The sequence below is a fragment of the Conger conger genome, chromosome 19, assembly GCF_963514075.1.
Source record: "Conger conger chromosome 19, fConCon1.1, whole genome shotgun sequence".
In the NCBI taxonomy this organism is placed as follows: domain Eukaryota; kingdom Metazoa; phylum Chordata; class Actinopteri; order Anguilliformes; family Congridae; genus Conger; species Conger conger.
Window position 1 is genome coordinate 10,698,407 of NC_083778.1, and position 24,235 is coordinate 10,722,641.

Sequence of the window (24,235 nt, forward strand, 5' to 3'; positions counted from 1 at the left end):
TTCCAATTCTCCTGTTGAGGCTGGGAGAAAGGTCACAGAAAAACAATGGAAAAGACGTCAATGAACTGAGAAGAAATGAAGTGGAGAAATTGCCCTTTTCGAGGGAAAACAGCCTCACGCCTCCCGGTGCCTCGATGGCTGGACCTTTGATCGCAGTCCCTCGAGATGCTTCCCACACTCACTTATCGGAACACAAACTACTCGAAAAATGACTTTAAAGGTACAAGAGATCGTTTTGGACTTTAAAGTTTCAAGAGAGGAATCGCAGAAACAAACACGCTCAAACCACAGCACTGTTTATCCCACCCCCTTCTCTGTGAACGCGTTGATGTTGAAACGTCATTGGCTGTGGCAATTAAAACCAAATTTTCAACCAATGAGCTTGGATTATTGTACAGCTTTACAATGTCTTGGTACAGATCGCCAGCCCCTCAACTGAATATTTTGGAGCCAGCATGTCAGTGAGCCTTTTTCAATGGTCTTGTAATAATGTTTTAACACAAAAATCTTACCTATCGCACCATAAATTTCGGGGAGTCTTCAGAGTCCCTTGCTCAGTCCACATTACGGTGAAATGCCACGATCTTCAGCGAGCGTCAGGAACCGACCGTCGCGTCGCCTTCCCGTCTCGCCTGTTTCCTAGCAACCCTCTCCCCTCCTTCCAGCAGGTGGCCCATTCGTGACACGGGCAGGTGTGGGGCAGCCCAGCGCCGCTCTCCGTGTCAAAGCTGAAGACGTCACCGACCGAATGCCGTCTCTCACCTGGACCTCGGCTAAATTCCGTTCGGTGACTCTAATCAATCAATTTCGCTTTTTTAAGTGAACCGTCGACCTGCAATTTACAATAATCGGCTGACGGGGGCCGTGATTATTAATTTCCAATTAACGCGTTTTAGCAAGGGCTACTCACGGACCGTGCGGTGCATATGCAGTAAATACCTTTTTGCCTGTAAACTGACATGTTACATTACATTACATTACATTAATGGCATTTGGCAGACGCTGTTATCCAGAACGATGTACAGTTGATTAGACTAAGCAGGAGACAATCCTCCCCTGGAGCACTGCAGGGTTAAGGGCCTTGCTCAAGGGCCCAACGGCTGTGCGGATCTTATTGTGGCTACACCGGGATTAGAACCACCGACTATGCGTGTCCCAGTCCTTTACCTTAACCACTACACTACACTTTTGTATCTTCTCAGGCACACTTACCCTGAGAGTGTACTGCTTTAAATGGAAGTAGCCAGTAAGTAAAACAAGAGGAGGACCAGGCCTTCATGGACAAGCCTCACCAAGTAAGTCAATGTAAGCACCTGCAATAGTACCCTGCTCTTTCCCTGTGGAGACCTGGCCACCACTCCTTCCTCCATTTTGTTTTCAAAACCATCTAGGTCCGGCCATCTTGGAGCCATATGCTGAAATCCCCTGGTTGCACTTCTACACCATAATATTCTTTAAATATATAGAATGAGAGGTAAAACGGCAGGGACAGAACTGAACAGACAAAAACGATCCACATATTAAAAAGCTATAGACATCATTACACATAGTGATTCACATAGGCCGCAGGCACCGAAACAGAGGCCCTTTGCCACCATTAAATGTGCTAAAACAACAGCGGCATATATAGTTGTCCCATCAGCCTCCATTCCGGCTCTCCCCGCTGCAGTTACTTTAAATTGCTGACAAAATCTGCACAGCCTGCACCTAATGAACACACAGGTGGCTCTAGTGGGATCTATTGGAGCTAAAGACTCATGGAAGAATCAACATACAGTAATACATCGCAGCCAACAACACTCCCTCTAAGATCCATTTCACGCCCCCCCCCCGCCCCCCCCCCTCCGCCCATTATAATACCATAACACTGCTTAAAAATCGACCAGCGTAGTTCATCAAAAACTGGCAATTACAGCTCTTCAATCACACACAGTAAGTATTTAATAGGCCCTTAATGCGACAGTGCTCGACGGTAGCTGTTGTAGCGGGAAGTGGGGTTGATTGAGCGCACATCCGTCTGGTGCCCATGACTGGTTTTCACGCAGCGCTGCGTCAGCTGCCGTTGGCCCCATACCGCGGTTGCCCGTCACTTCGTAGCACTTTTGGCGGATCCCGCTTTATCCCTAACGCACGGAGCGGGATTAAACGAGCGCTTCGCTCAAGCTCACAGCCCCATTGTATTCAAACCGGAAAACCAATTAAATGAGTCCCGACTCCGAAATAATAAGCGCAAACACAAAGCCGACGGACCTTTCTGGCGCGGCGAGAGAGAATCAGATCGGCCTGTTAACGACGGGGTCGGAGTCGATTCCGTTTCCGACTCGGTCAATCCCCGGAGCGAATGTCAATCACGGTGAATGGCGGGCCGGTGCTAATGAAGCGGTTATTATTTCAGCGTTACCTGGATGGAGACGGCGGGCGGCGGCTGGGGGGGGAACGTGAGCGGACCCCGGTAGCGTTTCGGGCCGGGGGGTTTAGAGTGACAGGGAGCCTGCGAGTCCTGCTCTGGAGCCGTTCAGGCAGAAAGGTTTGTGGGGGGGGGGGGGGGGGGGGGGGCGAGGCGAGACGTCCGGGCCTGTGTGTGTGTGTGTGTGTGTGTGGAGCTGAAACAGAGGACCTGCACCACGGTGAACAGGTGGAAGAGGAGTTCTCACTCACTGCCAAACCCTCAAAAGGGGACACGGCAAAGACATGGCAAAGGGCGACATGGCTCGGGCATGGGGGAGCGGTCGTCTGGCAGTCGGAGGGTTGCCGGTTCGATCCCCCCACCGGGCTGTGTCGAAGTGTCCTGACAGTGTCCTGAGCAAGACACCTAACCCCCAAAAGCTCCTGACGAGCTGGTCGGCACCTTGCATGGCAGCCAATCGCCGTCGGTGTGTGAGTGTGTGTATGAATGGGTGAATGGAGAAGCATCAATTGTACAGCGCTTTGGATAAAGGCGCTATATAAATGCCAACCATTTACCATTCAAAGATGCCAAAATGGTGGCGTTAGATCCTGGCAGTCGGGAGGGTTGCCGGTTCAAACCCCCATCCTGGGTGTGCTGAAGCGTCCCTGTGCCACCTAACCCCCCCGACACCTAACCCCCCGACAAGCTGATTGGTACCTTGCACGGCAGCCCATCATTTTGAGTGTGTGAATGGGTGAACGAGAGGCATCAGTTGTAAAGCGCTTTGGATAATAGCACTGGACAAAAGCACCATGTAACACCGTTTACAATCAACCAAATAAAAGCTATTTGAAGACTATTTCCAGAAGAGACGACGGGAGATCGTGCCGAGCAGAACTAATTCCACGCGACTTGCGAGACCAGCGCTTGTAGGCACTCCCTGGCGTGCGCAGAGATTCAGTTTAAAACGGGCAATGACGCGGGCAACCAGTTATAACCGTTTCAAAATTATCGTCCCCTTCTCTTCCGCAGTAGAACAATAACAAGGTTTTAACAACAACTCTCCCCAGTTTTACAGGCCTTTTAAAGCGTAAATGGTGCGAAACTCTCTCCGGCGAAGTTTCAGCAGCGTGAATGAAGACTGTAGGTGCGAGTCCCAAGGTCCCTGTGACGTACACCGCAGCAGTGCTGCAGGGTTTCCGTTCAGGGCCCGCTTTCCCAACGGCCAGCCTGCGCTGTGGCGTACGCTGTCGGAGCCGAGTGCGATCGTGGGGCTGTCGGTCACCCTGACCGACGCCTCTGGGTTGTTCTTGGTTGGCATGGTGGGCATTTTATATAGCGCCTTTATCCAAAGCGCTGTACAATTGACACTTCTCAATCACCCATTCATACACACACAGACTCACACACCGACACCGGCACCGGCACCGGCACCGGCACCGGCGGCCATGCAAGGCCCCGATCAGCTCGTCAGGAGCATTTGGGCGTTAGGTGTCTTGCTCAGGGACACTTCGACACAGCCCGGGCGGGGGATCGAACCGGCAACCCTCCGACTGCCAGACGACCGCTCTTACTGCCTGAGCCACGTCGTCCCATATTCTTACAGCAGACAGTGTAGCCACAGGCTGTTCGGGCTGTTAATGCCACTCTTACACAGCGCACCGAGAAGAGACTCTCCAAACGACAGTACAGTACAGTCTGTTCACTCTGTGGCAGGCTCATACTCTCAGAAAAACACACGGTGCAAAACAGCGGCTAAAAAGGTCCAAATCCATCTGTTCCACAACATATAATTCATTTGTACCTTTCTGGCTTGTAAAAGGTCCAAAATAGAACATTAGTGAACATTCAGGGTACATTTATTTATTTTTTTATTTTTTTATTTTTTTATTTATTTACCAGAGACAGTGCGCATTCTCAGTTTCCACATCAATGTAAGTGTGCCAGAGTTAGCGGACGCGCTAACGTTCATCTGCAGTCCCTGGGCAGGAAATCTGTTCCTTAAACAGCACACTTTTACCTCCACTGCGCCTTTCTGTATTTCTGAGAGTGCATGTTCAGGACCTGATCTTGTAACTGAGTTCTGGTCTGAATCCTGGCTCAGGCACTAAAATTTAATTAAATTGCATATAATTAGGGCGGCACGGTTGGTGCAGTGGGTAGCACTGCCGCCTCACAGCGAGGAGGTCCTGGGTTTGAATCCCCGTCGGCCGGGTCCTCTCTGTGTGGAGTTTGCATGTTCTCCCTGTGTCTGCGTGGGTTTCCTCCGGGTACTCCGGTTTCCTCCCACAGTCCAAAGACATGCATGTTAGGCTGACTGGAGAGTCTAAATTGCCCGTAGGTATGAGTGTGTGAGTGCCCTGCGATGGACTGGCGACCTGTCCAGGGTGTATTCCTGCCTTTTTCCCCAATGTATGCTGGGATAGGCTCCAGCCCCCCTGCGACCCAGTTCAGGATAAGCGGGTTAGGAAAATGAATGAATGAATGAATGACTACATTAGTGTCAGTAACAGTTACATTGGTCCAAAGGTGTATGCTCATCTTTAAATAAAGAACAAATGTAATAATATATAATAATATAAAATAAAAGATAGGCATGTTTTCTGTACAAACACATAACCGTTTTCTTTTCATTTTTACGGACAGTGGGTGTTTGTTATGTGTTATGTGCTGAATGGTGCCGAACATATTATCTTATCATGTAACATCAATATGTTTAATAGTCCCTGAGGTGCAATTCAATGCCAGCACAATACAAAGACCAGCTATGAAATGGCATCCACCAAGCATCATCATTGGCAAAACAATTTGCTTATAATGGAATCATAATTACAACCTTCCCTTCCTCAGATCTCCGGTCATCTTGACGCACAGAGAGTCTAGTCCTGTCTTATAGTGCCCTCTATTGGGGAACAGCAGACACCGCCTGCTCGAATCCTAAAGGCCAAGTATTTAAATAAAATGAAGGGTAGGAAAGGGAGTCTGGATGAAATGAGGAAATGTGCATTAGCATCAAACCCCAGAGCCAGATTACATTACAATACATTACAAGGCATTTAGCAGACGCTCTTATCTAGAGCGACGTACAATGAAGCGCAGATCAAACACAGGGACAAGCGCGTTGAGTACCCGAGAGGACAGTACAGTTCCGAGTCTCAGCGCGATCACACAGATACAAATTGAGCCCTTGAAGAGTACGCCGACTCATCAACTAGCACACCGCGGTTGGCAGCTAGAATACCCCGGGTACTACAACAACTATGCATAAGTGCTGTTATAATCTAGGTTATCATGGTAGTGGGGTAGGGAGGGAAAGGTGCAGAAGCAAAAAGGACACAGATTATTTACCTAAATAAAATATACATCAGGTAGGCTCACTGCAGCTGTCGTCAGCAATGAAACCCATCTGAATCGATTGTTCTCGCTCATGCATTATTAACGCGCGCATTATGACAGTGTCTAATTTGCGATAATGGTAAACGGTCTTCATCCGAAGCGCTTCATCCAATAAGCTTCCCATTCACCCATCAACGGCGATCGGCAGCCAGGCAACGGACCAATCAGCTCGTCGGGAGCAATTGGGGGTTAGGCGTATGCTCGGGGATGCTTCGACACACCCAAAGCGGCAGCTTTCCGACTGCCCGACCACTGCTCTTACCTCCTGAGCCAATGTCGCCCCAACAACGCCACTAATGGTTGGGTATAATGCGAACCAAACCACTAGTCCACCGCGATATCTATGGGGGGCATAGAAATTCCTGTTCTCAATATCCACAAGAGCATGCCTCGTGATGAAATCTGAGACATACAGTATACAGTGATTCCTCCATTCATGACTCACTCCATTTTAACCACGATGGGGAGTTTGCACATGAAGGTCTGTGATTGGCTAATCCCTTGTCAGTGGTAATCACTAAGAAGATGTGTGCTTCTCGTTAATGCCTTTATAATAGAGATTGGAACGCAAGACTCACATATGCAAATGGAAAGGGGCTCAAAAGAACAGCAAAATTCTTATTCGCTCATACAGACCTGAAGTCACAGTTCTACTAAACCCTTGGATTAAGCCTGATAAATAATTTCTTAGTCATGATGACTGGTTGCTAAGTATTGTAATTTAACAAGCATAAATGTCCAACTACAGTGAAGATAGCTTTGATTTCTGCAGGAAAAGAAAGCCTACACTATTTACATTGCTTACAGTAGATCTCTGCACTCTGAAAAATGTTTGAACGGTACTCCTGTAAGAACAGCGTAGTAATTTTGACAGACCATGTCACTTCATATTGTCTGAAAGTATGTTCAATAATACAGTATATCACTTGCTAAACACTGATCACTATATATTGAAATCTAGGGGAAAGTCTGCAAATAATTTTTTTTACAAGAATCGCTAGTTGCCAACAATAAAACCACTGGTATTTACTTTAATTTATTCTGTATATTTCTACAAGGAGAGAGCACATTCATAAGCAATTCTACAAATGCGCCAGTTTAGCCCAGGTGGCTAATATTCGACTGCATTAATGAACCGTCAAACAAGCAGAAGAAGAACGGCAGCCATTTTGTGAGTGCAGGCCAAGCCCCTGTCCGCTGTGAGCGCAGTATGAATGACAGGAGCAGGGTTATAATCCCTGCCCTAAATTCCTCTCAGACACTCTGAGCCTACTTCCCACACCGCCCTGGTCCTAGCGTAGCGCTCCCCTCCTGAAAAAAGAAACCGCTCAAGCTAGGTTTCGAGACAACCGGTAGCCGGTTGACCGGTTCGGACCAGCTCCCCGTTCGACGTAGTTCGACCTGCTCAAGCTGTGTTTTGAAACGGCCGGATTTTACAGCAGGGTCAGGAGGCCTGCTGGCTGTAGCCTGGCAACGCACAGCTCCCACCTGCACTCTCTGATCGTCGCCACGGGCGACCATGCCGCGGTTGTCAAGGGGACGGCGTGGGGAAACCGCGCGGGGGGTCCTGAGCGCCAACTGAGAACTCCTGCCCCCCCCCCCCCCCCCCTCCGGACAACGGCCGGGGAACACAGTAAGGATCTACAGCTTCTGTGTCTCGTTTCTGTGTGTCTGTCCGTGTCTGTCCGTGTCCTTGTGTGTCGTTACACAGCAGCGTTCAGGGCCTTCTGGGGATCGCAGATTTACTCCATTGTTACTTTACCAAGCCTGATATTGACATCGGCATAAATGGCAGATGAACTCTTTAAAAATATAACTTTCGTCTCCAGATGACAGGCAGAGGCTTAAGGTGTTTTAAGATCGCAGTAGCCAGAGACGTAATGTGTGAAAAGATTACTCTAAATTAAAAAAAGGATCACCTTTCACACCATACCAAGAACAAATGCAATATCGTTTAATCTGTTGATACTTCACAATTGTTTTGATGTCAAGTGCATTCAGAGAACATATTGTTTTGGTGCCAGGGTTATGAAGAGTGAAAGAGAATGAGAGAGAGAAACAGAGAGATACAGAGAGAGAGATAGAGGGAGAGAGAGAAACAGAGATAGTGAGAAACAGTGAGGGAGATAGAGAAAAACAGAGAGAGAAACAGAGAGAGAGACAGAGAGAGAGAGATAGAGAAACAGAGAGAGGGAGAGAGAGAGAGAAACCGAGAGAGAGAGGGAGAGAGAAAAACAGAGAGAGGGAGAGAGAGAGAGGGACTGAGAGAGAGAGGGAGAGAGAAAAACAGAGAGAGTGAGAAACAGAGAGGGAGAGAGAGAAAAACAGAGAGAGTGAGACACAGAGAGAGAAAAAACAGAGAGAGGGAGAGAGGGAGAGAGAGAGAAACCGAGAGAGAGAGGGAGAGAGAAAAACAGAGAGAGTGAGAAACAGAGAGGAGAGAGAAAAACAGAGAGAGAGTGAGAGAAACAGAGAGAGAGAGAGACAGAGAGAGAAACAGAGAGAGACAGAGAGAGAAACAGAGAGAGGGAGAGAGAGAGAAGCCGAGAGAGAGAGAGAAACAGAGAGGGAGAGGGAGAGAGAGAGAGAGAAGCCGAGAGAGAGAGAATAGGCAGAGTAGAATGGGCAGCAGGGTTGGGAGGGGAGACTGATCTATATTCAGTTATAATCTCATAATCTGCTAGTGTAGCGGAGACCTACATCCCATAGAATACTAATTAAGTTACTAATCCTCATAGCAGGCCGTGATACCAGTCTCTTCACAACATTATCTCAACATATTGTCTTTCAGAAGCCCATTTAGACCGTGTGATTCACTGCAACAACACTGTGTCATCCTGTTGATGCCCAGAGTTTCCATCACACCAACACCAGCAATCACTAGATCTGCATGGCCTTATTTACAGTAAATTAAATTAAGATTCTCATTTATAAGATTAAAAAAGGGTCTTTTTTTATACAAGGAATTTAGTCTTCGGCTAGGCTTCATTTGTGTCAGTGAAATAGCCCCGATATGTTGACTAATGATTGAAAATACGATAATGTAACATCAAAAATTTTTATCTTGCTTACATTTTCAAAAAACGAGGAAGAAATAGACCCGTGTCAATTGCATCTCGTAAAGAGAGACGGTGAGAGTCGAATCATCATCATCATCATCATCATCCTGCAAATCCCACAGCTCGCTCACAAGGACAATGGCCGTGCTTCTGTCTTGACGGCGACTCCAGTCTGCTCTAATTATCGCTGTTCTGTTCTCCGTGCAACCCGGAGCGGGTCTGCTGAGCTGCTCCTGGGAGACACGGGGGGAAAAGGGGGAGAGATCTCGTGCGGATCGGATCGGATCGGAGGGACTTACACCGGGCCAAAGGCCGTTTGAGGGTCAAAAACAGGGAGGGGTGCGGGGCATAGAAAGCTGCGGAGAAAGCCAGCCCTCCCTCCTGTTTCCTGGACGATAGAGGCATTATTTAAAAATACACCAAGGGGTTTCAGTTGAAGATAAACCTGTGGACATATTTATGCATGTGGCAGGGCACATTTAGGCCAGTATTTTCAAACTGGTGTTCAGTTCACCTCTGTTGCTTTTTCTTTGCCCTCAGTTCATATTTTTTTCTGGTTTTTATTTGCTTTTAAGTTTTTAATCTTCCTGATCTATTTCATTAAATTTGACAACTTACTGTTTCTTTTCTTGGAACTACTTTCCTTATTATTTCGGCGATTATGATCTCCATGAAGTGTCTTATGCTGCAAAATAATACAAATTATATTATTAGTAGTATTCATACTACTACTTCTACTCGTACTATTACTACTGGTTGTAGTAGTCATAGTCCTGGTAGTAGCAGCAGCAGTAGCAGTTGCAGCAGTAGCAGTAGTAGTAGAATTAACCTCTTTCACTTCTCATTTCAGGGTTGCTGGTTTCCTGAAGCCCTACTAACATGCTGAAGCTGTGGCATGTACTTTTCTGCCAAATGGCAATAAGTATCACTTACCACTTTGTCAAAGGTAAGTATCCTATTTTAATCACAGCAGTGAGATCACATTTAGAAATGATAAATACAATAAAAATAATATAAAACCTTGAAGGAACATAGGCATTTAAAGATGGATGGACAGAATGTTAAGAAGTCCTGATAAAGTATCGTACTCATGTGTAAGGGAGAGTTAGTGTACTAGCCTGCAGTTCTCTGAACTGGCTAACAGTGGCTAACTGGCTAAATAAAATTCACACCTCCATTTTGTCTATTTCACCGGCAGCCAACGTGTGCCTCAGAGGTCAGGACATCTCAGCGAAAGTCAGAGAAAACAGTCCACCTGGGGCGTTTGTCGCAAACCTCAGCATAGCGAAAGACCCAGGAGCCAATAGCATCCGCCTGTGCCTAACCGGTGACAACGCTGATTGGTTCTACCTGGAGGAGAAATCCATCAGACTCAACACATCCATCTCAAGAGTGCTCGACCGGGAGGTAAGAACGAGGACATTAACATCGCAGCCAGAGCAAAACTAAGTTCAGATGACTACTTCACCAAGCTATCCTGATGTAAACGGCACTGTCAATGTCGACAGCAACGCTAATTTTAACAGAATCTGACTTGCTGAAGAACGGTCACACAACATCATTCGTGTGAAAGTAATCTGCATAACTGGGTTCACTCTGTTTCAGGTCCAGGGGCCTGTTTTAATTGCAGCATTAACATGCTACGAAGATGACACCATACAGGTATGCCGCTCACATATGAAATATGAAAATTAAAATACGTTTCATTAAGATTCCAGTCCAGCAATATGTGCAAATCTTCAAAGAGCCACCTCTTCCTTAGAGGTCTAAAGGCCAAAGTAGTAACAGTACACTCAATGCAGACTGACATAAAAAAACAACAACTGTGCTGTCCTGAAAGAGAATAGTCTTTTGAGGAAAAGTTTCACTCCTCCAAATTAGATTCTGCTATACGTGTTGCACAATGCATTACATTAATGGCATTTGGCAGACGCTCTTATCCAGAGCGACGTACAGTTGATTAGACTAAGCCGGAGACAATCCTCCCCTGGAGCAATGCAGGGTTAAGGGCCTTGCTCAAGGGCCTAACGGCAGAGCTGATCTAATTGTGGCTACAGCGTGGATTGAACCACCGATATTGCGGGTCCCAGTCATGTACCTTAACCACTACGCTACAGGCTGTCCTGTGCACACAACAACGCACAATGCGCCGTTGCAGGAAATGTTATTACTTTTTCTATTCCTCTTTCGACCTATATTATCATAAATCAATATAAATGCATTACAGTGGCATTACTGTGTACCGTAATGTTTACCTCATGGCAGGGGAAAATCTTTCAGCGCGAGTACAGAATCACGGTGGAGATCCTGAACGAGAACGACAACGCACCGGCGTTCGCGGAGCGGACCGCCCAGCCCTTTGACGTAAGTGAGGTACGAGTACGGCTTCTTGGCACTCGCAACATAAACACTCCAGCGTAAATAATCTTTTCCCATTTCCTCCATTCGCGGGCTGCACTAACGCACGTCTGCCGGACCTAATACACCCTCCTTCCTCCCCGCCTCTCTCTCTCGCAGATGACCGCGGTGAACGCGGCCGTATTCACCGTCCATGCCAGGGACGCGGATAACGACCCCGTCGTCTTCGCCATCGACACGTCGTCGGTAGGGCAACGGAACAATGAGCCTCGCTCCCTGAATGGAAAAAATCAGGCCGTATTAACGCTCTGCGGAGGAGGTCATTTGGAATGTTATCTTCGAAAATTTGATTTTCCATCTCAATTGCCATTAGTGATCGTCACGTCATCTTGAATCTTGAATAGTGTAACCATCAATAACGGTAATTGAAAGGGAAATTAAAAAAACAAAAAACATTCCAAATAACATTCTCATTACATAGTTGAGATCTTTCATCTTAGAGTTGAATGTATATGTTAATGGCCATCATTGAGCAAACAACAGTCATTATATAGACCCGGCTGCTTCATTAAAATTCTCCATGTTCCCTTTTCTATCCAGGCCGACGCCAGCTTCTTCAGAATAGACCGGCCTAAGAGTGGGAAGGTGGTGTTGGCCAAACCTCTGGATTACGAAACCAAAACCAGGCTGCAGTTTGTCATTTACGCCGTGGTACGACACCCTGTTGCCTTCCCCTGCACTGCTTCTCGTGTCTGACACAAAAGGGTGCTACCCCCGCTGTAAATCCTGCTATGACCAGCTTGAAATGACCAGCTACCAGCAGTTTCAAAACCTAGCTTGGGTTGGTCAAACCATGTTGAGTATGGAGCTGGTCTGAACTGGTCAACCGGCTACCAGCAGTTTCAAAACATAGCTTTAGCAGATCAAACCATGTTGAGTGGGGAGCTGGTCTGAGCTGGTCAACCAGCTACCAGCAGTTTCAAAACCTAGCTTGAGCTGGTCAAACCACGTTGAGTGGGGAGCTTGTCAACCAGCAACCAGCGGTTTCAAAAAACCTAGCTTGAGCAGTTTTTTTTCATTGCTTGCATTGTTCAGCTTTACCCTTTTCTCTGCCGCCAACCCCTCGTCAGCTAAAACCTGTTTTCTTATCTAGAACATACACATTTAGGGCCAGCGTGCATTCCCAAACAAGATAGGATCTGGTTTCTGTTTACCCCAAACAGGAGGCAAACACCAAGGAGAGGCACAACTCCACAGCCGTCATCAGGGTGAATGTCCTGGACGGGGATGACCAGTACCCCCAGTTCCAGCCCTGCACCCCCCTCTCTCAGGAGGAGACGCCCCCCATCTGCACCAGCCCCGTCTACACGGTGAACATCAGTGAGAAAGAGCAGGTACCCCCCCCCGCCCCCATTTCCCCTCTGCATGGAAGCTTCTGTCAACTGTTAATTCGGCCTGAAACTGCTGCAGTCTGAGTCGGACTTGAATACATTTGAGTGTTTGTTGCATTTATGTAATATTCTGTGTATATGTTCAGTGTTGTGGTCCTTGCTGAAATTTGAAGTTGAAAGTTGAAGTTTAGTGAGTTACTTAATAATAATCCATAATAAATTAACATATCATCACATCACCAGTTGTGTACATTCTCATGGCTCTGCAATTTTTGTTCAGAAAAAAAAGTTTAAGTAAAAATTTTTTTAGTTTATTCAAGCCACAATGTGACAAAAAAAGATATGTGTAATGAAACATAATCTATAATAAGTTTTTCTAATTTGTCTAAAAACTTTTGTGTTTTCATGACGGCAGTGTTATGCAAGTGTTCAACATATATGAATGTGTTTGCAGGACTCCATCTTACATTTCTCCCCCGGTCCCATTCACGCTGAGGATGGGGACAGAGGGCTGATGACCCCACTGGTATACACCATTCTGTCAGGCGAGTCTAAATGCCAAAACCTGCCTGTTCGGTTTTTGAAAAAGAGTTTTTGAAAATGCCTGAAAGAAGGCCAATGAAAGGTCTGTCTCAACTCAGAGAAGAGGTTTTGAAAATAGACACTTGCTCTACCTGTTACAGATGTAGCACTATATAATATTCATACCTGTGTTCGCCAAGTCACCTACAGCACGCAGCTACTGACATTACATGACTTAAGACCTGAGTACAAATGAACAAGCCGTATTCAGTTTTGCGAGTTTACATGCAATAGCCTTTGGTACCAGATACCACTTCATGAACAGTGTTCGGTTTTACATTGTGACGTTGAAAATATATTTATTTTGAATGCAAATGCAGTTCTGTCATTTATACGAGAAATGATACGCCCAGGAATGTTTTTTATGTCCAACTAGTGTTGCCGCTGCCATTTAGATCATTGAACATTGAAAGTAGTTTGTTTGAGAGAGATTCCTGGTGACAGGACATTGCTCCAGGGGAGGATTGTCTCCTGCTTAGTCTAATCAACTGTACGTCACTCTGGATAAGAGCGTCTGCCAAATGCCAGTAATGTAATGTAATGTAATGCATTGTGCAACACGCGTATAGCAGAATTGAATTTGGAGGAGTGAAACCTTTCCTCAAAAGACTATTCTCTTTCATGACAGTACAGTTGTTGTTTTTTTATGTCAGTCGCATCGAGAGTACTGTTACTGCTTCGGCCTTTTAGACCTCTAAAAAGGAAGTGGCTTTTTGAAGATTTAATGAAGATTACATTAATGGCATTTGGCAGACGCTCTTATCCAGAGCGACGTAGAGTTGATTAGACTAAGCAGGAAACCTCCCCTGGAGCAATGCAGGGTTAAGGGCCTTGCTCAAGGGCCTAACGGCTGTGTGGATCTTATTGGGGCTACACCGGGATTAGAACCGCCGACCTTGCGTGTCCCAGTCATTTCCCTTAACCACTGCGCTACAGGTCGCCTCATGATATTGCTGCGCCGCGATCTTAATGAAACATATTTTCATTTTCGTATTTTTCAAGCGGGCGGCACACCTGTACGGTGATGTACTTACCGTATCTTGTTCGGAGGCATGATGATGATGCGTTGCGCGTGACGCAGGTGCCGACAGCGGAATGTTCCGGATCGACAACGGGACCGGGGAGGTGGCGCTGACGCGACGTGTCCAGAGCAGGCTGCTGACCCCAGACCTGAGACTGAGGATCATGGTGAGCCCCGCACAATACGCTCGCTCGCACCTCACCGCTGATCCTGGATCAGCTCAGCCCCTCCGTCCCCTAAAACTGAATGTCGATCGGTTCACAGTGAATGCGTAGGATCCGTTGACATACAACAGCCCGAGTTAGCGTGACATTCCTGAAATGCGGACAACCTGTAATGCCGTGTGCTGTGTAACATGTACGACAGTCTCACCAACGTTTGGGAAGCAGGTTCGAAAGACGAGTATTAGTTGCAACAAAATATAACGGGAAATATACTGTAATATTATGAATATTATATACTGTAATATTATGAATGTGTGAATTATACATTTATTAACAAGATGATAAGCCTTTGTAGGATTATTTGCCTTTTAAATAATCCGAGGGGCGTTTTAACAAAACGTCATGAGATACATGTAAGGTAACAAAAAAATATCCATATAATTTATAGTCTATAGATGTTTTACACATTATGCAGCTGGCTACTGATGCAGCTGGGGGTAGCTGCCTCATAAGGACACAGTTCACTGTGAATCAATCATCCAAACCCCTCAGTAATGAACCGCACTCCTCATCTGTATAACAATGCGTCTCAGTCAGGGGCGCACAGCAAGGGCCGATCCGCTTCAGGATTTTCTGGCTATTTAATTAGCGAAATAATGTCTTGATCAGACATTTGTATGTGCATCAGCTACAGCTACAGACTGCTAGTGTATCCTAAAGATTGTACTGTGCTCAAGGACAGGAGAGAACCAACATAATTTATAGAGCTGTCAGAAAAATAAATTAAGGTCATTGGGGCGACAATGGCTCAGGCGGTAAGAGCAGTCGTCTGGCAGTCGGTTCGAACCCGCCCTGGGTGTGTCGAAGTGTCCCTGAGCAAGACACCTAACCCTAAAATGCTCCTGACAAGCTGGTTGGTGCCTTACATGGCAGCCAATCACCATTGGTGCATTAGCGTGCGTGTGTGAATGGGTGAATGAGAAGGATCAACTGTACAGCGCAATATAAATGCCAACCGTTTACCTTTCACCATTTAATTGGTTGGAACAAAACCCGGTCGTGCAGCCCTGGTCTACGGTGTCGGTCACGGCGGTCCTCTCCCCTCAGGCCTCCCAGAGGGACGACCCGAAAAAGTACGCGGTGGCCACGGCGCTGGTCCGAGTCCTGGCCGAGAACCGCTTCCCGCCCCGCTTCAACAGAACCGCCTACAGGGGCTACGTCACGGAGAACAGCGGCCCGGCCGCGCTGGTCAACAGCCACGGGGACCAGCTGCTGGTGGTGCGGGCTGAGGACCCAGACTTTGAAGATGTACGCTCAACCCCCCTCCCTCCCCCTCCTTTAAAGGTCCCATATTGTGGGAAATTACATTTCCCTTGCTATGTGGATTATGAAGGAGTTGAAGGTGCTAGAAAAAGACAGGGAAAGTATCGAAACGCACAGTCCCCAAATAAATCCGCACGATCCGTATGAAAACGGTGTGCGTTTTAAACAAGGCGGTGGGACTTCCGTGAAGTTGTGACATCACAACGATACGCTCGTTTGCTTCACCATGCCCCACCTTGTAGCGGGAACGAATCCAATCGCTCGGCACAGGCGACGTTCAGTTAGTTACAGCTAGCCGGCCAATCAGAACAGAGGTTCACTGATACCGAGACACAGCCACTAAAACTGCCTGTTCTTGGTAAAGCTCACGAGAGGCTCTGGAGAACGGACATGTAAAACTGGATGGAGATTGTCTTCGGTACTTAGAACCACGCAAACGGCTTATGCATATAAAAAAATAAAAAGCCAGGAAATACGCTGTATGGGACCCATAAATGACCCACTGGCACTAATGCCCGGATGCAGCACACAAGATCACACACGCTTTCCTGCTGGGCCTTCCATTACGCCGCACGATAACCACTTAGCCGACGCTCTTATTCTGAGTGCCTTCCACGAGAGCAGAGCGTCAGTCTTCCTCCACAGAACCTCCAGACAGATATTACACTCAGGGGCACCGCCAGGGATTCTGGGCCTGTGAAAAGATCCCACCACCCCAGACCACCCCATGCCAGCACTGGTACTGTAGCCAGAGCAGATACCCCAGACTACCCCATGCCAGCACTGGTACTGTAGCCAGAGCAGATACCCCAGACTACCCCATGCTAGCACTGGTACTGTAGCCAGAGCAGATACCCCAGACTACCCCATGCCTGCATTAGTACTATAGCCAGAGCAGATACCCCAGACTACCCCATGCTAGCACTGGTACTATAGCCAGAGCAGATACCCCAGACTACCCCATGCTAGCACTGGTACTGTAGCCAGAGCAGATACCCCAGACTACCCCATGCTAGCACTGGTACTGTAGCCAGAGCAGATACCCCAGACTACCCCATGCTAGCACTGGTACTATAGCCAGAGCAGATACCCCAGACTACCCCATGCTAGCACTGGTACTGTAGCCAGAGCAGATACCCCAGACTACCCCATGCTAGCACTGGTACTGTAGCCAGAGCAGATACCCCAGACTACCCCATGCTAGCACTGGTACTGTAGCCAGAGCAGATACCCCAGACTACCCCATGTTAGCACTGGTACTGTAGTCACAGAAGATTTTGAGGGCTTCTATCAATCATGTCCTTACCCTCATAAACCGCTGCCAAACCCCCCACCCCATATACGGCACTCTTGACAACGTTTCTGATCTCACCCAAACAAACAAGATTCAGCCATTCCAAATAAGGAGACATTTTACTAAGTGTATCTGTGTGTGTGTGTGTGTGAAGCGTACTGTGCTCTGATATTCCTCCCTCGTCCTGCTCCAGGGAGTTAACCCAAAGCTCCAGTACTCTCTGAGTCCACAGCCCAACAGCACCGGGCTGTATCACGTCACGCAGGAAGGGCTGGTCATCGCCCGGGCAAACCGGCTACACGCTCCGGAGAAACACCTGCTACAGGTGAGGGAGAGCCGGAGACGTCGAATCATCACTGGGAAAAGTCATGGAATATTATTTATATTTCCGGAAAGCAAATATTCTTTGCGTTTTTGCACAAATACAGTGTAATATACATTTTCAATACGGTCAAAAAAAGGAATCATTGGATTTCCTTTAAAAAAGTGTTGCACACAATATTATTTCTATGTCACTTCAACTGATTAAGTATTTGGCACAAGTACTTAATCAGTTGAACTCCCATATCTTTAATAATACTGTGTGTACCCGCTGTTCATAATTTTATTAAGTTACTAAGTTTAAGTGTATGATGGCAATTAGTATGGAGCCTGCAACTGCAAAGGACTGCATTGTAGCATTTCCTGGTTACCAGAAAGGGCAGAACTTTATATAGGAAAATTAATGTATTAAATTTTAAAGTGGTCTCAGGAATGCATGATTAAACAAGTTCAAGTTTCCATTTTCCGCCATTTCAGATTCAAAGGCATAACTGGTCAAACTCAAACTTATTAAGTATCAATAGCTTAAAAACCAGCATAAAGAAAAGCATTAAGAAGGATTGTGTTTGCTAATGAGACCATTTCACAGGTGCTAGCAACAGACCAGGAGTCAGGGGAAGTGGTGAATGCCTCCATTTACATTGAAGTTCTCCAAAAAGACCAACCAGGTGAGCCAATAGCACTCTCAACAGACCAGCCCTTTGTACCTCCAGCAAACAAGAGCCTGATAAGGGCTGAGAAATCAAACATAAGCATGTGCAGTGAACACAAATTGTTCTCATAATGTTACTGGAATGGAAGGTTGTGTCAATGTTATTGACATTGCCACTGCATTATTGGCATTTGGCAGACGCTCTTATCCAGAGCGACGTACAGTTGATTAGACTAAGCAGGAGACAATCCTCCCCTGGAGCAATGCAGTGTCCCAGTAATTTACCTTAACCACGACGCTACTTTGCCCTGGCAAAACAAATGTTAGTCATGAGCCATTTTCTAGAATTTGTGACAAGGTTAGAGAACACATTTGGAGGGATTTCTAACCATCCCTCCATGCAGAACTTTTTTGAATCATTGATATCCTTGGGTTTGTGCTTATGGGCCCAGCCTCTTCGGTTCAGACCACAGGATGACCGAGATGAGCATTGCAGAACTTGGATGTTGTTTTCACTATTTGTGTGTGGGTTTTGATTAATGTTTGGAGTCATTGTGCCATTGGACAATCCACCTACGACCAGGTCTCAGGTTCCTAGCAGAGACAATCAGATTTTCTGCCAAGATTTCCTGTAATTTCGAATTCATGGTGCCATTGATATGAAATGGTGCCCCTGGTCCACTGGCAACAAAACATCTCTGAAACATCAATGGCCCACCTCCATATGACAGTAGGCATGAGGTGCATCTCCTTGTATGCATTACTCTTTTCCTGACAAACGTGTTGATGGTGCGATTGAAGTCATTTCTGCCTCCACTACATGTCCTGGCAAGCTATTCCAGACAGCGACTACCCCCTCTGTGAATAAATGGCATCAACACTGAGAACATTTTGCATTAGCCGGGTGACAGCAGAAAGAATGACACTGCTACTGAACTTGTAAGTGGTACGTATTCCGGGAAGCCATTCTGAAAATCAACTGTAACCAAACAAAGTGCCGGATGTTTCCGCAGTTCCCCAGAGCCCGTTCGGGGAGGGGCGTCTGTTCGGGATGGGGGACGTGGGCGTGGACGTGGGCGTGGCTGGGGGCCTGGTGGGCGTCATCGTGCTCCTGCTGGCGGCCGTGCTCTGCCTGCTCCTGCTGCTGCTCAGGACACAGAAGAAGAAGAAGAAGAAGCTGGAGGACCCGGGGGAGCAGGGTGCACCAGGGAAGCACCCAACCATGGTAGGAGCCAGCCGCCATCTCCATCCATCAGTCATCCAATCCGCTTGTTCCTGGTCAGGGCTGCTGGAGCCTATCCCAGCACGTGGGACGTGGGGCAGGAATAAACCCTGGACAGGGTGCCAGTCCATCACAGGGCAGCTTCCATCATCACTTTAAGGAAACTTTTTATTTTTTAAAAAGAAAATCCCTGTCCGCCAGTTCAGGGAGGGGTGTTTGCATTGCATTGCATTTTTAAATAACATTCCAGAGACAAATGAAAAGCTACTGCTATTATTGAGCTGTTTTACATTAATATCAAGAATTAATATTGTGAAGATATTAAATTGAACTGTTAGTGCCCATCCTAAATCCTTGGGTTTAAAATTATTAAGCTAAAAGTCAAATCCGAGACCTTCTTCGGTGAACACATTTCAAGCTTAAATCAATCATAATAAGTGAATCAGGTCATTCTATACATACTGTGTTTTCCACAGGTTACATAACATCGAAAAGATAACGTGATCAATCTAGCTTTGACCAGATCAACGGTCTGCTTTTGTGTGATCGACAGGTCAACCACGGAGGGGCTCGGCCCCTCGTCGACCAGCTCTCCTACCGCACCGAGGCGCTGGGCGACCGCGCCGCGTCCGGCGTCTCCTCTCAGGGCCAGGACGGGGTCTACACTCGACGGGGATCGACCGCGAACCGGGAGCGCCTCCCCCGCGAGGCCCCGCCCGGCCCCGAACCGCAACCGGGGAGCGCGTCGCCGTCGACGACGGCCGGCGGGGGCGCGGCGGGCAGGCCGGCCCAGAAGTCGGTGTGGTTTCGGGACGAGGTCACGCCGGAGGACGCGGGGGCGACCCCGGGAGACGCGCAGGTCGCCCGGGAGACCGAGCGGGAGGGCGTCGGGACGGAGCGGGAACCGCCCGTCCGCCAATCGAAGGAGACGGGGAAGGGGGCAGGCGGGGCGGGCGGGAGGGACAAACCCGACGGGACGAAACGAGGCGTCGAGGACGCGTTCCCAAAATGGCTGAAAGAGCAAGAAGGCAAAGGGGAGAAGGACATCAGCGGCGAGATGGAGGTACCGGAGAATCCCTACAAGCTATGAATAATGGATCAGGAGAGACTGGGAGATAATGGGAAAGCCTGACCAGAGACAGAGATGCAGCGGTAAAGAGAATCCAGCAGGAGAATCGAGTTAAAATGATACGGGGCTAGAGGGTGTCTCGCAAGGAGAAAGCTCTTCATATCAACCGGAAGACCACATCATTGAAAAAAACGGCAAAAATGCAACAACCAACAAAGACAACCTGAACTCTTAACACGACACAGGTGGGGCTTTTGATATTTTGGTTGAAGGTACGGTAGAATTCTGATTTCGTGTTGTGTATAAACTCATTTCATGAAACCAAAGGTGCTGTGGTTATGGACAATCATATCCAAAATGTTTATATTCATTATAATATTCAAATAATTTAGTGTATTCTCAAAGTTGTGCATGTTCGAGCATTGAAAACCTGCAAATACAGGAAGTGTGCACTCTGCCCCAAAAATTTCATATACCAGAAGTTCATTAGATAATGCTAGTTCAATGAAGAGAGGACTGATTCAAATGAAACAACACACTTTCAACACAAACTTGGCTTACACACCGATTTTCCCTGGATATACAATTTATACTGCCTCTGTGATGCCACATGTTGATATTTGTGTTTGGTAATAGCATATTCATGACAATTTTCAACACAACACAAAAAACATGACAAAACCTTGTTTAATGATGACATTGGTGCATTTTGGTTTGCGTTTGGCCCAGCAAGTTTCTATATCACTGAACATGTACTGCGTGCTTAATATAAATTTCAGGTTGAGTAAAATTAGTCAGAAAATAAATTCCAACAAAAGCAACTTTTTACCAAATGATGAATAAATCAAACCAAACCCTGTTCCTGTGTCTTTCATTTGTTCACTGAACTTGTCCTGGCACTAAAAATGAATTGCTAACTTTTAAACCACTGAAAAAAACTCTTCCTAAAGGTTGTTTACCTACCAACCCAGTAAGCAGTGAGTCATCTTAGGCCCGTCCGGTTTGTTCTCTTTCCAGGTCAAAGGCGTGGCGAAGTTCTCCTCTCTCATCACCTATAGGTGTGCAAGCAGAGAGACCGGTACGACACCAATAAAGCGCACATCTTTAGCATTCCTCCTTTTTCCTGTTTCACTTTTAACTGCTGAAATTTCAAAAAAGGATTTCAGCAGCCTGTCTGGAGGCAACAGCACGCCGTTTTCAGTATTTCACTGAAACGTGCTTCCATGGCTATAATTGCTGCAGTAGTAACAGTCTGCGCTGCCTAACATGATGTATGAATATGAAATAAACAGTGTGGGCAGCTACTGGAAGCATTACGTTACATTACATTACATAAGGGGGAAACTCCCATTTCCTTTGCTTCGACTCCCTTTTTCCTCGGTTTTAATGCGGGCAGGACAGTGTGTAGTTCGGAGCAGACAGACGGAGTGAGGAAGTACACCAGGGAGCCAGACCCGATGAACTGCATTACCCATAACCCCCTATGACCCTCGCCCTCTGACCTCTGCACACAGCGAGGGCCATTCAGCGCTCTCAGCCAAAATGGAAATACAAAAGCACATGAATACAGAGATGGGGGAAAAAAAACAAAAAAAACAATCCTGTATTCCGTCTGCACTTCATAAAAATAGGATTTGCATAAAAGCAAATTGAAAAAGGCTCAAACAGTTGTTTAAATAAACAGAACTGAATGGATGTGAGAGTGATAACATTGATGGCACAGACAGACGCCTTCAAACACTGATTGCAGCATATATTATGTCAATATATTAATATTGTAATATCACCAGTACAGCAATCTGACCTGCACATTATCTGTCGATAGTACATCGGGTCGTCAGTCGGAAAATGTTCAGCAAACAACAATTTATCCACAGTTCATAATTCATAGACAATAATTTGAGAGTATAGTAGAGTACAGTAAACAGTAGGTAGGTCACTAAACCCTCTGCGATTTCAAAGGCAGCTAGTCAGGGTTCAGTCACTGGATATGTGTTTGAGGAGAACCTTCCTGGCATTGCCCTTATTTCATAATACAGGGACACGGACTTCGTCATTCCGATCAACTGGAATTGAAACACAATATCCGATGAGTGAAGTAGACCTGATTCAGCTCTGGGTACTGTAATGTTTTTACAAACCCTAAAAGCGTAGCTTATTTGATTGGCCCAGACGATTTTGAATGCTATGGAACATATTTTGGAGATATTTTACATTGTGGGCAATCACGGGTTTGTGGTTTAAAGAAAAACAAGAACAATTGAAGTAAGTCGACATAAGCTTTTACAGTGACACTTTGATTTTGTATGTTTTTTTTGTCAGATTCTTTTTGAAATTAGATGAAATGAGATTTGTTGGTCATCATGTGCAAGCTCAGATCGCTGCTCAAAGAAAGACATAAATTCATTTTCATTTTCATACTTGAGAATAAACACTATAAAATAAATGTGCACACAGCCTCTGGAAACGTACGTAACACTGCAAAACAAATTACAAACATATTCTGTTTATTTTATTGCGTTTGATCAAGGGGCCTGCCACTGTGCCTATACCAGCCATTGTAAAAACAGAAGGTAATCAGAAACAGCTAACATACTGTATTTAGAATATTCTTTCTTGCACACAAAGCGCTGTGCGTGTGTTGAAACAGCTCACTGTAAATGCAGTGGCGGACACAGGCACACGTGGATCTAGGCAGACGGTTTCCCTCGAACACATTTAAAACGGAACATCTACCGCATACGTCCTCAACTACCAGCTTTCCTGCGTTTCATACCCCTCCCTGACGGCAGCTGTCAATCAGCCAAGACGCCCTAGTCGAAGTAGATGGACCACCGCCAAGACGGCATGCATGCTACAAACGTAAAAAGATACTCAAAACCGAAAGAGTCAGAGCTGAACATGCAGCGTTACGGGTACACAGCATTTTGTAACGGTGTGTAATCAGCTGCTTGCATGGAGGAAGGAAACAGGAATATTATAAACCCCGTAAGGGTTCTCAGGCAGTTCCTGCAGCTCTGTAATGGAACGAGGCACACTTTATTGGAACGGGTGAGGTGAACTCAAATGCACTCGGGTTGCGGTTGAGGTGAATCGGTAATGAGACCCAAGTGCTACTTCCAGGGGTCCATTAGCCACACGGGCAAGATTTCTGTGTGCTGCAGAGAACAGGCACACATATTTATTAGTGGCCAATAAGAACCTTCATGTGATTTTAAGCAATAGATATTTGGGAGCGTATTGTGCCAAGACATTTTCACTTACCTGATTCCAGCAGCAGTCTCAAAAGCAATGCTTCCTCCAGCTTTCACAGATATATATAAAAACTGAAGAATCGATACTTCCAGCAGCCGCGCTTTGGGGAAATGGATGATACGCCCTGATAGCAGAGGTCCGCATCGCTGATCCCGGAAAGCCATCGTGTGGCTTTTAAAAAATTATCATGTATTAATGTTTAAAACTTAATGTGTTTAATGTGTCAAAGGGAATTCCCAGAGTGTCATAGCGTCTGTACATTTTAGTGGTGTCCTTTCAATCATCTGCCAATTAAGGCTTGGAGAACATGGTGCGTGGATTCTTCAGCCAATCAATGACTTAAATCAACCACTGTTGAAGACAGTCCATCTACTCGACTGCACTAATTGTTCACTTTATTTACCAAGAGAAACAGGAAACCAGGGCTGGATTTGAGGGCAATTTGTAATGATCCCTGGGCTACAGGTTCGTGGCAGGGGTGTCCAAACACGAAATGGACTGGTTTGGGTGCAGGTTTTTGTTTTAGCCCAGCGATTCAATGCCTAACCTAGCTAAATCAGCCTTCAAATCAAGACCAATATAAGTAGAATCAGGTGTCGAAGTACTGGGCTAAAACAAAAACCTGCATACCCCCACCACAGGGGAGGGGAGGGGGGAAAGCTCTTATTCAGGCCCGTATTCAGAACCCACACTCTGTTACACATGCCATGTCCCACATACAATGACCCACATAAGCACA

At 46.5% G+C, this 24,235-nt stretch overlaps 1 protein-coding gene across 1 annotated transcript; it reads left to right on the forward strand.

Moving 5' to 3' along the window:
- Positions 1–9,702: 9,702 nt before the first annotated feature.
- Positions 9,703–19,043, forward strand: LOC133119344 (cadherin-related family member 5-like; the record flags this gene model as incomplete). Its single annotated transcript, XM_061229879.1, has 13 exons — positions 9,703–9,790; positions 10,043–10,251; positions 10,450–10,506; positions 11,125–11,217; positions 11,362–11,448; positions 11,803–11,913; positions 12,426–12,596; positions 13,048–13,138; positions 14,257–14,363; positions 15,468–15,668; positions 17,171–17,302; positions 17,888–17,966; positions 18,964–19,043. Coding segments are annotated over exons 1-13 (1,485 nt in total), but the record flags the coding sequence as incomplete, so codon positions are not given.
- Positions 19,044–24,235: the final 5,192 nt, after the last annotated feature.